At 44.8% G+C, this 16,461-nt stretch overlaps 1 protein-coding gene and 1 long non-coding RNA gene across 3 annotated transcripts in view; one reads left to right on the top strand and one right to left on the bottom strand.

Moving 5' to 3' along the window:
- The window catches only part of pde1a (phosphodiesterase 1A, calmodulin-dependent), a 34,791-nt gene extending 18,732 nt beyond the window's left edge, over window positions 1–16,059 (bottom strand). The window contains exons 1-2 of one of the 2 annotated variants that reach the window (XM_028990809.1): window positions 15,321–16,059; window positions 13,133–13,159 (exon numbers count right to left, since the gene is read on the bottom strand). In XM_028990809.1, the coding sequence (XP_028846642.1) occupies window positions 13,133–13,159; window positions 15,321–15,421 (128 nt within the window). In that variant the 5' untranslated portion in view covers window positions 15,422–16,059. Of the gene's footprint in view, window positions 1–1,281; window positions 1,685–13,132; window positions 13,160–15,320 lie in introns of those variants that run through there. The other variant, XM_028990810.1, reaches the window with a different exon arrangement.
- On the top strand, window positions 932–1,727 carry LOC114796557 (uncharacterized). Its single transcript, XR_003750746.1, has 3 exons — window positions 932–1,232; window positions 1,341–1,519; window positions 1,586–1,727. It is a non-coding gene; the product is annotated as an uncharacterized LOC114796557 (long non-coding RNA).
- Window positions 16,060–16,461: the final 402 nt, after the last annotated feature.

Below are 16,461 nucleotides of genomic sequence, written 5' to 3'. Positions count from 1 at the left end.
ATATTAATACATCGCATTATGAATGGACTACATACCGCACATCACTGTTTCTACAACGGCTTCAGAATGTTCAGTCTTACTTTGGTGTTCATACAAGGGGGAGGCCAATCTAACAGGGCAGCAGACTTTTGTTGCGAATGTGCACAAGATGCAGTACATTCAGATTTCCCCTTGATTTCGTTTCAGTATACCAAAAAAAAGAGAAAAACATATATTAATCAGTTAAATTTTTTTGATCCGCTCACTCCTGTCCCATCAGCCATATTTAATCTACTTTGCGGATCTAGATGTGCTCCCTGGGACCATTCAGTCATCCCTGTAGCCTCTTCGCCGTCCCACAGCAGATTCATGCGATGGCCACTGGGAGTTTGTTTTGGAGGAGGCTCGCTCGTCTACTTCATCCTGCGGTCCCAGAGTACACTCTGACCAGCGAGCGTGAAACGCTGCAGATGTTCGTCGCACTCCATCCAATGGGAATTTAAGTGCAGCGGGGTATGTCATTTGTAATAAATGAAAGACCCAGGGTCTCGTTTCCTTTCCAAAGTCCATAAACCTGAATATTACAGCCAAATTTGGGGGGATTTTTTTTTTTTTTTTTTATTCTCATCCCCCAGGCAGATACAAAGCCTCTGGGATATGGGGGAGCCTGGGGGACATCTGTATTCAGGCCTGTCCTTGGCTACATGAGGAGAGCACTTAACAAAAGCAAACTCTGGGGACACCTCCCATTCCACGAGGTGGCGAATGTTTTCCTTTCTTTTATCAATCCTTTCTCTTTTCTGTTGCGAAACGTAGCATGTGGAAGGCATCACACGGCGCACACAACAAGTGCAAGCCTATAAACGGCGCTTTGTAATAAAAGGAGGGGCTGGTAAATATTTATGTGACCTGCTTGGCCCGAAAGCTCCGTGAAGTACTTGTTGCGCAGCTGCTCCTCTTTAAGCTTCGGACTCACCCCCCCAACCCCACCCCACCGCCGTTTTACATGCAAAAAGGCTATTAGCGACCTGCCCGAAATAATGGGCCGGGTTCATTGAACCGCAGAGCGATGTCCTGCCTATAATGACGGTGCAACCACAACAGGCGGTAGCGTTTAGCTTCCCGCTCTTCAGAGACGCTGTGATGACCAGGAAGCGAGTGATCAGTAGACAAAGGAGGAAAACCAGAGGGCCTTTAAAGGACACAAGGAAGGAGCGCCTGCCAAAAAGTGGGCACCAGCATCGAGCTGAGAAGTAAGAAGAGTTCGAAAGAGAAAGCCCCCTCGGTGGTGTGTCCTCTTACCTGAAGATGGGTCTTTGGAGGAGCTTCTTGTTAATGGTGACATGCTGGTCCATTTACAGGGCGGCGAGCGAGTGGGACGGAGCAGGCAGGGCTCTGGCGGGCTCAGTTTGAGGGTGTCCTCGAGCCGCCGCTCACATTGCAGTACACGCCGGGGCTGGTCCAGCCTCCTCCTCTCGCACAGCCCAGTAGAAAAGGCCACAGAGGCCACATCAGAGAAGAGCTCCTCCACCCCGGGAGAGTGAGGCTTTCCTTATATACACACACACACACACACACACACTCTGATGGGACTGCTCTCTTCCAGGGCGGCTGTAAGACCCAGGCGGCGGTGGTGAGGAGCAACACTTCCCCCCCGTCCTAAAACAGCAGGAGATTTCCAACCCGGCAGCTTTCTTATCTCTCTCTCTCTCTCTCTCTCGCTCTCTCATTCCGTCACAAACACTCACCCTCCAAAAGTTTCTGCGCCTGCCGTAAACTTGTCCCGTGTCAGGTCCCCCCCCCCCCCCCACGTTTTTCTTTTCTTTCCTTCCACAGGGTCGTTCAGCAAATGTTCTGCGCGCAAATTAACGAAGATGGATCGCGGCTGGTCAGACGGGCTGGCCCGGCGTCAAGGAAATGCTCATTATTTCACAATCTGGCTTCTACACCGCGCAGATGATGTGTGGATACAGCTACGCAACGGCCGGGACGGGGGCCGCGCTCACATTTTAATCAACGGGACATTTGCCGTTTGTTTGACTTGTGATGACGGCACACACCATGCCCCCCCCCCCCCTTCTTCTAAACACGCCAGTGCCGCGGCACGGCACGCTGGGGCACAGGCTAATCCACCCCTCCACCCCCACCGGCGCTAAACGACTGTCATACTGGCGGGAAGGAGCCACCACCACCCGTCAGAGATTCAGGGAAATCGGCGAGGCTCGCGAGAATGTCCTGTGCTGTACACTTGGCATGGTGGCGTAATCACCGGCACATTTCGGCGAAGCGCGTTGATGTCACTTTTGTCTGTGCTTTCGTTTGAAATGTCACTGCGTGCGAGGATTAAATCGAAATGGAACTCAAAACACAACTTGCAAAGTGCAGTCATCTTGAAGGCGATTTAATAGTCGTAAACGTGGCAATAAGACACGCATTGCTGGTGAATTGGGTCGGGGCATCATCGGCTCCATCTAAACCTTCACAGCCATGGTAATATGCCTTGGCAGACGCTTGCATTCCCAAAAACGCCAAGGGGCGGATGAGGTGCTTGATGCCGATAGAGAACACTCCATTTCAAGCCAAGCTCCCCACGGAGCTCGTGACGCAAGTTGCAGGACTTTCGGGTCGCACCATGTTTTTCTTAATGGGAAACTTGAACCCTATCTTTTTACATTTTGGGAAAATGCTATTGAAACGCGAGCCTGTAACAACATGCGCACAGTTTACGTGAACTTGGCATTTGGAAAAACAGGAAAGAGAAGGGATGAAGGGCGCAATGAGTGATACCCAAACATGGCATGCATTCCACACACCACGGAGTCCGATACAGAGAGGTGTTTGTGTTCTGGACGCTGCTGGAGTTTCAGGTAGAAAAAGCACAAGGGAGGTTGAGGAAAAAAAAAAAATTGTTTACTTCAAAATGTATGCTAAGATTTTCCCCAGCCTCACAATATTACGCCAGCATTGTGTCCAAAAAGGAACTAAAAAGCACACTTCACTACACTGATTCCACATCAAAGGGTGGAAAATATGTATTGGCAGTGGCAACATAATGACTTACGCAAGCTTTTAACTTGAAAAGCAGGACCTTCAAAAGGCTCTGCAGGCAGCACAAACTTTAACTAAGTGGCCGTTGCAGTGCTTCTATAGGTATCACAAATGATTTCACAGAAATAGACAGGTTATGTACATCCGGATCCGATGTGACTGTTGTAAGACGGCAAACCCAACTGTGGAGGTGCACAATCAAGGTGATGAGTGTTGAACCCCCCCCCCCTGGTGTTTATGTGTGACACAGCGTGTAGGTGAACCAGTCAGGATGAAGAATTGGTTTAAGCTGGGATACGTGGAAGTGGATTCTGATCTTGGTGGTGGTCAAAATGGGATTCAGAACAGAAGGGCCTGTGTCTGGGGCCTATAGTCGGCCTTGGTGTTTTTGTTGCCCAGGCGGTAGGAGGGAGTGAAATGGAACTGTTTGAAAAAGATTGCCTACCAGGTTTGTCGGGGGTTCAGTTGTCTGGCCTGTTGTTATGGAGATAAGGTATTGGTGAAAAAGTGAAGTGATTGTCATTGTGAAACACAGCACAGCACACGGTGACACAACTAAATGTGTCCTCTGCTTTTAACCATCACCATTGGTGAGCAGTGGGCAGCCATGACAGGTGCCCGGGGAGCAGTGTGTGGGGACGGGGCTTTACTCACATTGAATTATGTGAGCTAAGGGAAGCTCTTGAAAGTGAAAAGTAAATGTGAAGTGATTGTCATTGTGAAAAACAGCACAGCACACGGTGACACTACTAAATGTGTCCTCTGCTTTTAACCCATCAACCGGAAACCTTCTGATTTTGGACATGAACCTGTGGTAGGGTGACTTGTAGGATGTGCAGACAAGAAAGGACAAGTCCGGGAACTGCACTTTTTGTCGTTAGGGCTGGTGTCGGAGCCTGGATACAGAGGGGGATCATGAGTGGAAACGCTCAGTGAAGTCCCGTGTTTTTCTCCATGGCGGGAGGAGGACACGTGGTAGACAAAAGGAGCAGGATCCACCATGGCATAGTGGATGTGGAAGGCAACAGGCTGGAGAATGTTCAGACAAGAGCGGTTGAAGTCAAAGCAGCAGGGACGGACCGATTGGTCGGCAGCATCGAGATCAAAACAGGAACCAAAAAGGATCATCCAAAAGTGTCATCAGGGCAACATGGAAGACGTGCTACAGTGTGAATAAATTTGACGTTAAGTTTGCACTAGTTAACAATGCCACTGGTCTATTGAAACAGGACGCTGACCTCTTGCTCGTTCACTTCCATGTCAGTGGTTCTGCGGGATGTCACGTGCCCCTTGGGGCCCCGGTGGGGGGGTGGCAGCAATGACAGATGTGCAGGTGCCCCGGCCTGTGCCCAATTTCCCCAGATGGGCCCGGCAGCCTCATCCCTGACATGGATGAAGCTGTTTTGGATAGACAGTGAATTTATTACATTTTATTTTCAGTGTTGTGTGTTTATTTGCTTATGATGTTCTCCACAATTCTTGTCTGTTCCGAGCATGACATCCACGCACTTAAATTAAACTTCTCGCACAATTATTATCTTGTTGCTATTGTGTTACTGACAGTTTGAACTGTTATTGGCCCTGCACTGGCTCTGATGTGCATGCTTCATGCTCCAACTCATACGAGCATGTAGACGCAGCTTCAAAATATATGGTGGTAATAATACTAAAGATGGTGCCAAAAATTTACAAATGATTGCATTTTAAGTTATGTGTATAATTGTATGTCACATTCCGCACATAAAACAGACAATATAATCAATTTCACAAAGCTTGTGGTAACAGTCATGAGGTCCTTGAAGCAAGTTGCGCAAATACAGAACTATTCAGTTTTTTTTCTGAATTTCAGACAACATTAACAGACAACATTTCAGACAACAGCCTGAAGGCACACATTATGTTTCAGCGCATCCACAGTCATCTGCAGCTATAAAGCCGCCCATCACATTTTACAGCTTGCAAGAGGTCACAAATGCTCCAGCTGGTAATGCGAGCAGCTCGAGAGGATGCCGGAATGCACAATTACCTCGTCAGAGAACCCAATGCTGTCCATTACCATGCAGGGTGTGCAGTCACGGTCCACTCTGGTCTGAGCAAAGGTCAGCACTCTATTGGTGTTGGCTCCCATGCACAGAACCCAGTGCTACATTTGGAGGACATTATGGTCATTTTAACGGTCTAATCATTTCCTTCTGTAATGATTAAATCCAAGGATACAATAATAGAAAACATCTATAGAACTTTTGCTCTCTTGCAATGAAAAAAAAAACAGACAACGGTTCCACTTCCACTAATGCACCAAACCCAGAGAAAAAGCAAATGTTGTTTTCAGAATGTCATGTACTGTCTACCGAGATAAGCAAACTAGCGTGTAAAAAACAGACTCTGACACATTTGGGTTCCACCTACTGTAATACCAGGTCCAGATGGTCCAATGTCCTGTGACAGCAGTGAATAAAAGAAAATGGGGGAAACTGGCTCACTGTAACATATGCCATATTTTGGCACTACTGCCTGGGGTCTGAAACACAGGATGGCTGTTTGGTTCCAGATATGGCCTGCATGCTAAATCGAACGGATCACACATGTGGGCCACAAAAAAAAGAAAAAAATAATAATTCTCAGACTAACATTATTCTTGCTATGCTCAAATGGCACTTTGTTGCACAGAATTAATTATCAGCATACAAATGGTTTGCTGGAGAGTGCAAACAGAAAACACAACAGCGGGTCCACAACAGCAGAACAGAGTGCAAAATGTTGGAGACTGCGGGACACATGATTAATTAGCACATTAATGGTAACATATCGCTAATTAGCCTGTCTGCATTGTATTAAGACGGAACTGTCGAAATCCCTCTGCAGGCGGCATAAATCCCTCTGCTGAGCGAGCGGAGCTGAGGAGAACATCACTCAGAGTCCCAATGCATCACTCGCACTCCCCTCGGTCAAACAGCATAAAAAAAAAACAAAAAAAAAAATAAGGGGGGGGGGGGTTGCTGCCTTTTATCACATTGACAACGATGATGTAATCTGGGGGAAAAGTGTGTGTGCACCAAGTGTAAAAACAGGAGTGTGAGCAAGGGCAGAAACAATGACCTGAACATTTCTCCAGCCACAAACACCCAACAAAATCGGATTTATTTCAACTTCAACACCAAGCCTTTTCTGCCCAGAGAACATCATACCATAACATAACCATTAAATAAGAATGTTGTTAGCCACTGATTTTGATTTATTTCTGTTGACCTAACCAATTAGATTTTGCAAATATATATGTATATTTGCACTTTATGTGACTCCAAATAACTTCCATAATTAAAAAGGCCCAACTCTGATACAGCTGTTGCTAAGTAATGCCATTCACGCAGCAATAATTTTTTTATGGTGGAATGATGATGTGACAGAATGCCAGCATCGTAAAATGATCTCAGGTTTACTCTGAGCCAGTCACAATTCCAGGAAAGAACAAGCTAAATTCTTTGTAATGTTCATCAAGCCCATTTTATACCTCTCAGACCAGATTATGCTAATAAACTTGATGTGAAACATTTTCTGTTTTCACATATTTTTCTGGTGCTGTTTAGGACACAGCGTGTTGGATGTTTGCAAAGATCGACATCGACATTTTTGGTTTACTTTGATAGCACAGATGATTGTAACAGAAACTGTATTGGTGATGTCAGGTGAATGCTCCATGAAGAACAAGCATGGAAAACAGAAGGGAAGAAGGGAGGAGGGAGCAGACAGGCGCTTGATCTCGGTGTTGCCAGAATGGTCATTTTGAATGTGGTATTTTGGGAAAATCTGCTTGTCAAGAACAGGCACCGAGGAAACAAGTTCTCATTTAAATATGTCAGGTAGTAACAACAGTTCAAAGCTTATGTGATCGTTTCAGCCCAAAGTCTTCCAGAATGTGCCAGAACTATCAAGAATCTGGCAACCGAGTGTATGATGTATTGACACTGAGGATGTAGGGTCCATGAGAGCTGCTCCTCTCCACGATGAGTTGCAAGAACTCTTTTACTTCGGTAATTCTTGACTTTAGTGACATTAGTGATTATTCCCCATAAGCTACATGTATTCAAATGCTTTAAACCAAACCGGCCTGCAGTGTAATATGGGTTAGGGAAGTTAGGGAATCTCAACCGGCTTCTCTGCACCTCTTGTTCTGCCAGGAACGGGCTATGCCCACGATCAGTACAGTTTGGGCCTGTGTCACTTAAATGCCTCATGAAGTATTCCTGGGCCTGGGTTTACTCTCCCTGACAGGAGTGGCAGGAAATCTTCACCGCGCTGCATTTAGCTCCACATTTTCTGAGTGATGTCATGGAAAAAGGGAACTTTAGCCCTGCTCCGCTTTAGTGTTTGATAGCTGTACTATACAGAGAACCTTTAGGGCTTGCAATGCGGGTTTTGACAGCGTATGGAACAGCACTTTGCAAAGTTTAGTCTTGCCGGCTGTTTCGCGTTCACTTCCTGTCATGTTGGACTACACATATGTAAATATATATATATATATATTTGCTAAGCTCAGAATAAATTAAATGCCACCAGACAGAATACCGTGCCATTATCACTGCCGTCAACATAACTTTGTGTAAAGAAAAAAAGAAAATGAAACTAAATTGCATAGCAATTCTTACATTTCTTGGCCTAAATGCCAGCATTATAGCACTGATCCAATCATAAGACAGTCAACTGGTGAAAAGTCATTTTCAGTTACATCCACAGACTTTCTGTCCAACTCCACTTCACTTTTATAACCTGCCCTACGAGGCCTTTAGAGTATTTGAGAGATCGGCCATCTAGAGGAATTACATTAGCGCTGAAACCAGAACTGAGACAGTCAGGCCAGGGAATCTGAAGATTCTTACATTGTTGTTCCAGTGTGTTTGCTCATACATTCCCTAATTCTACCCAGGGGTACACAAATTTCACTTTAAGGTTCAGACTGAGACTTCAGCGTCTTTAATCCGGGTGTGAGGATAGTCACGGTTCATTTTTTTTAAATTGATCATGATATGTTTCAGGTAAAGGGACCAGTGTAGGTTCCCCTAGTGTTTAAGTCTGTTGTGTTTATGATGCTGCTCACTGATCAGGTATAAAGCTGTGAACACGCCGGCAGCTGGATGGTTTATAATTAACCGCGTGGCAGCTCGCAAGCTGTCACTCCCGGTCCTCTGGGCCCGGTTCCCTCAGCCCGATGATCTCACCGCGTTCCTCTGCCTTCTCTGTTTACACCTGCTCCGAGTTATGCTGTTTACCACCTGAAGTTAACTTCCAGCATTTGTTCCACTCAGCAATGTCTTGAACGCCTTTAAGTAAAAAATGTATTATTTACTCAGACTTGGGATTTAGTTTTCAGAAACACCACTGCGCAAAATGTGCATTTTTTCAACATCCCACTGAATAATTAGCTATGTTAAGGGTAATTTACAATGATCTCACTTTTGATATAAAAACTAATTAAAATCCTGCCCAGGCATTTTTCATGATAGAAATTGCTGTTCATAATGGAATATCCGTGTAAATGTAGAGAAACAACATTTGGTCTTCAGTTCCAGTAGAGTTTACAGCATTGATTATTAGGAAGTAGTTGCACTGATTAAATACAAGCAATAAATCTGGCCTTCTTCAAAGTATCTAGTGCTCAGCAAATGTGGGTTGGGCAACATCATTCTTTTCTTATTTATCTTATTTATTTTTTGTAACATTTTCTATTCAAACTCAATTCCTGTTTTTCAAGAAAACCCTATAAACATGTACACCTTTTTGGATTTCAGTTTTCATATTCTTGTTGCAACCAAGATTGGCTGTTGACAAGTTATTGATGTCCACAGTGGTCCAAAAGATGCAGTTATAACAACCAAACCAATGAAAACAGCTCCTCCCAGCAATAAATTAAAAAGCAGAGGTGATTCTAAAAATCAAGAACCCCACTCTGCTGTTGTAAAGTTTGCAAAAATACACATATATTAATTGTGAATATAATTACATAATAATTACATAATAACATTAACACAGTGAATGCATTTTTATAAACAATACATCGTATAGCCTGATTCAGTTATAAAACTGTAATAAAAGCCACTGGAAAGGAGAAGATTCTTCTTCACCTTTACTATTGACCAATTTAACAAATGTCTGCCACAAGTGAAATGTGTACAAAAAGCATAAGCATTAGCTATTTGCCCAAGGCTTTAAAAAGGCTGAGGCACTTTCAGATTGGGAAAATAGAGAAAACAGTAATTGCACTGCAACTCTTTCATTTTCTGGCAAAATTGTTTGTCAGAGAGCATTCACTCATGGCTGTGATCTAATCAAAGACAGGAGCAGACGGCTCTATTTAGCCAGTCAGCATCAGAGAGTAAACAGAAAGTAATGGAAATGGAAATGATGAGCAGCACAAAGATAAATCAAATTTCACTCGAGCAAGGACAAACTGTTCACTTAATGCTGCCTTCGGGACATTGTTAAGATCGCCAGACAGGCCCTCAAATACAAATACTTTGCTCTGTCCCTGGGCCTGCAGGATTACAATTCAAGAAAATGGACTCTGAATGGAGCGAGTGTTGGGCAGACTTCCCTGGGCCAGCTATGGATAAATACTGGTGAATAAATAACGTATTTTCCTGGTGCTAAATAAGACTTTGCACATCACCCAGAAGAAATAAAAAGCTTGCTAAGCATCAAGCAAACTAAACCCAAAAGCAGTTCTGCTGCATGCTACTTCCACATTCTGGACAGTTTTAACCCAAACATATAAAAAGGTGTGGCAAGCAAAAAATGTATTCTCCAAAAACTGGTTGATATAAAAAGCAAGATCTACACTAAACAAATCTCAAAACCATACATATTATGTTAAGTTGAATTTAAATACAGACCAGGTCTTAAAAAGGTCAGCTGAATGTAATGTTCATGGCTGCCTTAATATATTTTCTTCAATATGGCAAGGTGGCAGAATTGTACTGTATTGACTCACACTTTCCATTTAAAAAAAATTATAATCCATTTGCACAGATATAATTTTGCTGTATGTCCCAACATATGCCAAGTTCATTGTTGCCTCCAGTAATTGCCTATTCATTAACATCTGCCAATTATTGGAAAGGCTGAAAACAAATATAAATGTGAAGGGCAAAGAACACGCAGTTGCCAGGAAACGCCACCGAGGCATATCTAATCTAATGTGAGCGAGGGTCCAGGGAGTTGGGCTACAGGCTGCTAAACGAGGAAGGACACAACGGGAGGCACGGGCGTACAGAGCGAGGCGTGGAATTGACTGACACCTGCACACACTGTACTATTACAATCAGACGACAATTAATATAAACCTCCTCCGCTGAAAAAAAACAAAACAATGCTGGCAGTGAGTGCCGACAATCGCTGCAGTTCAATCTGCCAAAGGATGCTAACAGAGCGTGATGAGGATTAAGCCTTAGCAGAAGCATACTGCACGCAAGCTGTTGGGAGGGTTCAAAATGAAAGAGAAAAGTGTAATGTGTTTATCCAGGGATGCAAGTTTGGATTGGTTTGGATTATGCTGGGTACTAGCAGTGTTTTGTACCGTTTCTCTTTTCATTTACCAGCAGATAAACCCCTAAACAAAATGAGGAATTAATTGCACACAAAAAGATAATCTATGAATTGTAAGATTACTCTGACCCCAAAAACAAAAAAGCTGAGAGAATAAAAAGCTATGAAAAAAAAAAGAATAATTAATTTTCAAGAAGAGGTACAGTAGGTCAATCTGAAAAAGCAAAGAGAAGAGTTTAATTCTCAAGATTATAAATGTTACATTACTTACTCCAGGGCTAAGAATAATTATGCCTAAATAAAAGGATTTTTTTTTTGGCCCTTTTTTACTTGATACAGTATCAAATCTTAATTACAAGTTGAAACGTGCTCAATGGTTTGTCTTATCGTGTTGGTTGGGAGGTGCAGCTGAATGGGGGCCTCTAGTGGAAAAAGGCCTTACATTCCTGAGATCCACCGAAATCTGACCAAGAAATCTAACAATTATTCTGCAAACTTAAAAAAAAACCTTAAAGGCAGTGCTACTGTTAACAAATGCTGACAATGTGAAATACTCTCCTTAAAGATCCTTCAAGATCGAACGCTAAAAAGTTCTCAGGGTATTCTGCAGGTACAGCTGATGGTCGTGAACTTGCTCGTGCATCAAAAGCCACTTAGCGAGTACGGAAGAGGTGTCATAATACTCTGTTATTAATCACGTTAACCCGCGGCAAGCCATCATAACATTAAACAGACCGTCAAATGAATCACGCACCAAATATAAGCACCTTTCTTCAACACCTCTACATGACAGAAGGTGAGGAATACTAATGTGGAACGCCGTTTCGTGTCCCACTCACGATCCCACATCCCGGTGTTATTTTGCGTGATTGACAGCCCGGGGCTCAACTTTTTCGATGGCAGGCCATTGTTGCAGAGCACCTCTTAACACTTGTTACATAAAGAGCTGCTTCCACCACAGGGAGAGGGTAGTTTGAGGTGGGGGCCGGTTATGTGGGGGCGTGTGCAGTTATGTGGGCAGCTAAGTGGCCACTTTAACGAGCTTTGGCCATTCCGATGGCGCTGCGGCACGGCTAGAGAACATCTACAGGGGAGGAGTGCGAACGCATTAGAGCTCTCCAAACGCCCAGGTAGGAGAGACATTCCAGAGACATTTACCTCTAGACCAACAGGCTTCTCCCATTCGCCCACTCAGGCATCTCAATTATCCACATCATCCTCCACATATTGCATTCTTCCAGTGCAAAAAGTATAGGAATGTACGCTTTTACATTTGTTGTTGTTAGTACCAGACATAAAAGTTCTTTGGAGCTTTGTTACCATGTGTTGTGTGAGACCATATTTACAAATTTAAGACACAGAGCTGCCATGTTGGTTCATTACAGTAAATCAAACCAAATGGAACCAATAGCTAATTAGCTAAGAGCAAGATCAATTGAGGGCAGAATAAAGACTACAAACTTGAAATTCTTCAGAAAATATCATTTAAAACCTGGTTGTCTATGTGGTGGTAGCACACTGGTGGGTAACACACTCACTATGAACCAGAAGACCCTGTAACTACTAAGGTTAAGGGCATCTGATAAATGCTGTAAATGTAAATGTCTATGTAAGACCTGATGCTGATCCACCATTCTAATGCTGTTCCCTAATTTTTCCACTGTTAAAAAATTGTAACTAATGGCTCAAAACCTGCTCCAAATGTAGCTGGTTTGGAAGAAATGGTGATGACATAAAAGGTGGGATAATAGCTAGACAATAGTAAATGAATAAAATGGTGGTAGTTGGTCTGGTTTGTGATGATTCTCTTTGTTTCTCCACTTCAACAAAAGTGAATTTTTTGTCATTGTGAAACACTGCAGAACAGCACCCGGTGACACAATGAAATGTGTCCTCTGCTTTTAACCATCACACTTGGTGAACAGTGGGCAGCTGAGACAGGTGCCCAGGGAGCAGTGTTCAGGGACGGTGCTTTGCTCAGTGGCACCTCAGTGGAACTTTGGCGGTTTGGCAACCTTCTGATTAACCGCTAGGCCACCACTGCACCCAATAGAACCAGTACTAGGACCTGTACAGTAATACAGTACATGTAATGTAAATGAGTCTAAACGTACACCCAGACCAAAAATACTACATACAGTTTGACAATTCAGGGTCATTGGGGATTGCTAGAGCCAATCCCATAAATTGGCGGAATTGATATCTTCCATTCGTTGAAGGCTACAGGCCTACTGCTGGCACAGATCTATGGCACGCCCATATCAATGTCTCCTAAAAACACCAGGGACTATTCATTTCAGTGCTCAAAATTATTCATTACTAGTAAGGAGAAAAAAATCCATATCGTATCTGAGAAACTTGACTTAATGGCCTGACCTCCAATGTTCATGTAAAATGCAAACACAACAGAAAATGTTGTGGGCCTCAGCGGTGCATGAGCTGACGCGCAAACATGATACTCTTAAAAAAAAAACATTTGCCAAATGTGGCTTGGTGTGTACAGTTATCATCTGCTGGATTATACGTTTGAGCGATCAAGTGGGGAGAATGATGACAGAAAGCTTACCTTTGAGAGGTGCTTTTGTACTTCTGCCTGCAATGCAAAATGGGCACATGTCAGAAAAACATCCAGACGGTGAAAAGAAACAACCTTACGAACCTGAAGGGACGTTAATGGGCCTGTAAAAGAACCAAGTCGTTATTCAGTGGAAACGTTTCAGTGCAAAACTGTCCAAGTGTTGGACAGTTCATGGAGAAACTTGTTAAAATAACCCGGGGAAACGTGCGGACTCGAGGAATACAAAATGTCCTGAGTTCTGACCTCGAGGATGGACACATTCAGCAAGGCTGACAACATGCGAATGAAAATCAATTTTGCCACGCTGCGCCACCAAGTTACTCTGGTTTGCAGCGTCCTCAGGAGACTCGCCGATTATTCAGTGGCAAACTGCCTCTATGCTGCTGCTGCTGGTTCTGCCTCCTCTTCATCTGTTTCCCTCTGCAGGCTTGATAGGAGTTCGGACTGGGCCAGCACCAGGATGTCTCATCGGGTGTGAAGAAATAAACAAATAAATGCACGAACCCGGTGAACGGAGCTCAGCGTGCAAATTATCACATTCGCAGAGATAATTTCAGATCGGTGAATTCATCATCTCACCTCGTTCGCCATCATCTGTTCACAAGCTGGGCCTTCAGAAACTTTGCATGCTTGAAAATGACAGTTTTGCTCCTCAAAAAGTGGATTTTGCCATCTAATGAGCATAATAAATGGCACAATAATTTGCAATTTTCTGACTACTGGAATTTGGAATTGAATGGTGTGTCTGCCACATATTCATATTCAGAGCTTGAGAGGTAGGTCTAATTCTTCCAAACGTTGATTCTGGTCACCCTCTGTCCAAACAGTGTGGTCAAAAATGCTTCTCAAACATTAACAAACAAATGTATACTGTAGATTGTAGGATTTTCAGGCAACACACCAATGACTGTGTGAATGCCAGTGACTGAGTGGTCAAGCAGGCAGTAATTGAGGGACTTGTCGCAGGCCCGGCGTGACTCAGAGACCTTTGGCCCTATGTGCCGCCAGGGACCAAGGGCAATTCACCGTGCCCTGTGTAGGTTAGGCACGCCGAAACTGAGATCATAACAGCTTGCCATGCACCCCGAGTGCTGGAGTCCAGCTAACAGCATGGGGGCGGCTTCTGATCCATGTCATTAGCACCCTGGGGAAGATTTTCTGTCTGTACAGTCTCCAAGGGGTCAACAGACAGTTCTGTCCTTATAATGGACAGCCCATGACATCATCATGTTACTCATTCTGGATCAATACATCACCAAATCGTTAAAATAATAATTTGTATTATGACAGTGTCACAATCGCAAATCTGCTTCATGGTGTAATGTCCAGTGATAATGGGATGAAAGGTTGCAATAATTTTAGGTGGACAATGAGCTTCCTTGGATCCGCCATCGGTCACCCATTCTATATATATATATATTTTTCCCATCTACAGCTATTAAACTGTTGCTACTGAGTAATGTTGTGGAGCTGTCTGCGGTACTGATTTCTGCAGCGTTACGGGGGTTAACTAGTTGCCAAGGTGGCCCGGAACAATTTTTCAGGTGACACCATATTTAATAAAGCTAGTTTTAACAATATTTAATAGTGATCCAGATTTTTGCCTCCAGCGTTACTTCGACTAATTATACTGTCAACTAAATACATTAATCAATGGTAATAATCACTGAACTAAGCTGCCTCTGCATTCAGGATTATGCACCAGATCTCAAACAACCACCACAAAAAAAATCAAATAACCATCACTTTCTTCTTCCTGGATGCCTAAATATGCATGCATAATGCAAAAAGTGTCCAGATAATTACTGCATCTCCACGCCACCTTCGCCTGCCACACTGACACAGGAATTCAAATCCATACATGAAAGGTCTCGACACATCTTAAAAACCCGCGGCAAGTCACGGAGGTCGTAGACTGCCGCACAATCACTTCCTAATAACATAAATATGTCCGACCTAATGAGGCCGATCACTGATTGTCCGGTTCTTCTAACATGAAACTGTGGCAGCAACATGTGTCAGGTTTCGCCGTAACAGGTTGCACTGAGAAGATTTTATAGGTTCTCCGATAACATCACAGTTTACCAGTGACGTTAAATCATAAACGACATAAAAGGATTTCCAAAAGATCAAAAGAGATCTAGCATGAGCGGCTGAGTCAACAAGCAAAACTTACATTCCTCTGAGGCGCATCCACATTTTCTCAGTCTGCTCATTCTTTGGATACTTTATGGAGTTGTTCTCCAGGCCGTCCGCATCGCTGAAGAGGGAGTCCATGGCAGGTATCCTACGCTGAATCAGCGGGCGTCGGGTAGCACATCTGCACGGCGCTGCTGCGCGTTGTCACAGCATCCCAGCTGCCCGGGGCTGCAAGCGTCTCCCGGCGGTGCTGCCTCCGCCAGTGCGCATTCGCTCGCGGAGAGGGGGAGGCTCCGCGCCGGTGGCCGCAGTCTTTGTCCCTCTCTCTCTCTCTCTCTCTCTCTCTCCGTCTCAATCTATCGAGATGATGATCCGCTCACTTCCGCACACAAATACGCGAGCAGTGTTGTTTTTCTCCCTTCTCTATCGCTCTCTCTCTCTCTCTCTCTCTCTCTCTCTGTTCCCGTCACTCCCTCAGGGTGTTCTTCTCTCCCTCCCACTCTCTCTCTCTTTCTCTCTCCCGCTCTGCAGTTCATGTAGCACCTATAGTGCCTTCCACTCTATCAGCCCTCGCTCATTTCTTCATTCTTCTCTCCCGCCACTGGGCTGGTTTTATACAGATGTTCCAAACCACCGGCAGACCAGACCTTCCAGCATCACAAGGGGGACGGGCACCTGAGCGCGTCTCGCGACGCGCCTCGGCCGAATGGAAGCGTCCATCAGTCCGCGAGCTGCGGTGACAGATGGCATCTGCCACCAAAGGCAGCGCCCCCGTGTTCCCGTGGCTCCGAGCTCGATCTCAAGCGCCTGCCACGCAACGGCGGAGGCTGCAGAGGAGGAGGGGGGTGGGGGGGGGGGAGCCGAGAAACGTTTCCACGCGTCCAATCCGCGCGCGCGATCCCAGCCGGAGAGCGGAGGCCGCGGCGACACTTTCGGCGGCCCAGACCCGGCAAATCCGCCCACCTTCACAACGAGGCACTTACATGCAAAAACACAGCAGCCACTAATGCCATTACATCCAATGCTGCTGTCACATTCCCCCTTTTCTTCTTCTATTCACCGCACACACGGCGTGGCTGGCGGGTTACACAGAGATGACGCCATCAGAGCTGAATGGGAGATTGGGAGGGGGGTTGGAGAAGCAGCTCCTCGTGGCAGATGCTTCGGTAATGAATTTA

This window comes from Denticeps clupeoides, chromosome 9 (assembly GCF_900700375.1).
Source record: "Denticeps clupeoides chromosome 9, fDenClu1.1, whole genome shotgun sequence".
NCBI classification, from domain to species: Eukaryota; Metazoa; Chordata; class Actinopteri; order Clupeiformes; family Denticipitidae; genus Denticeps; species Denticeps clupeoides.
The sequence above is the reverse complement of the archived record's forward strand: the minus strand, read 5'-3'. Positions and strand labels throughout refer to the sequence as shown.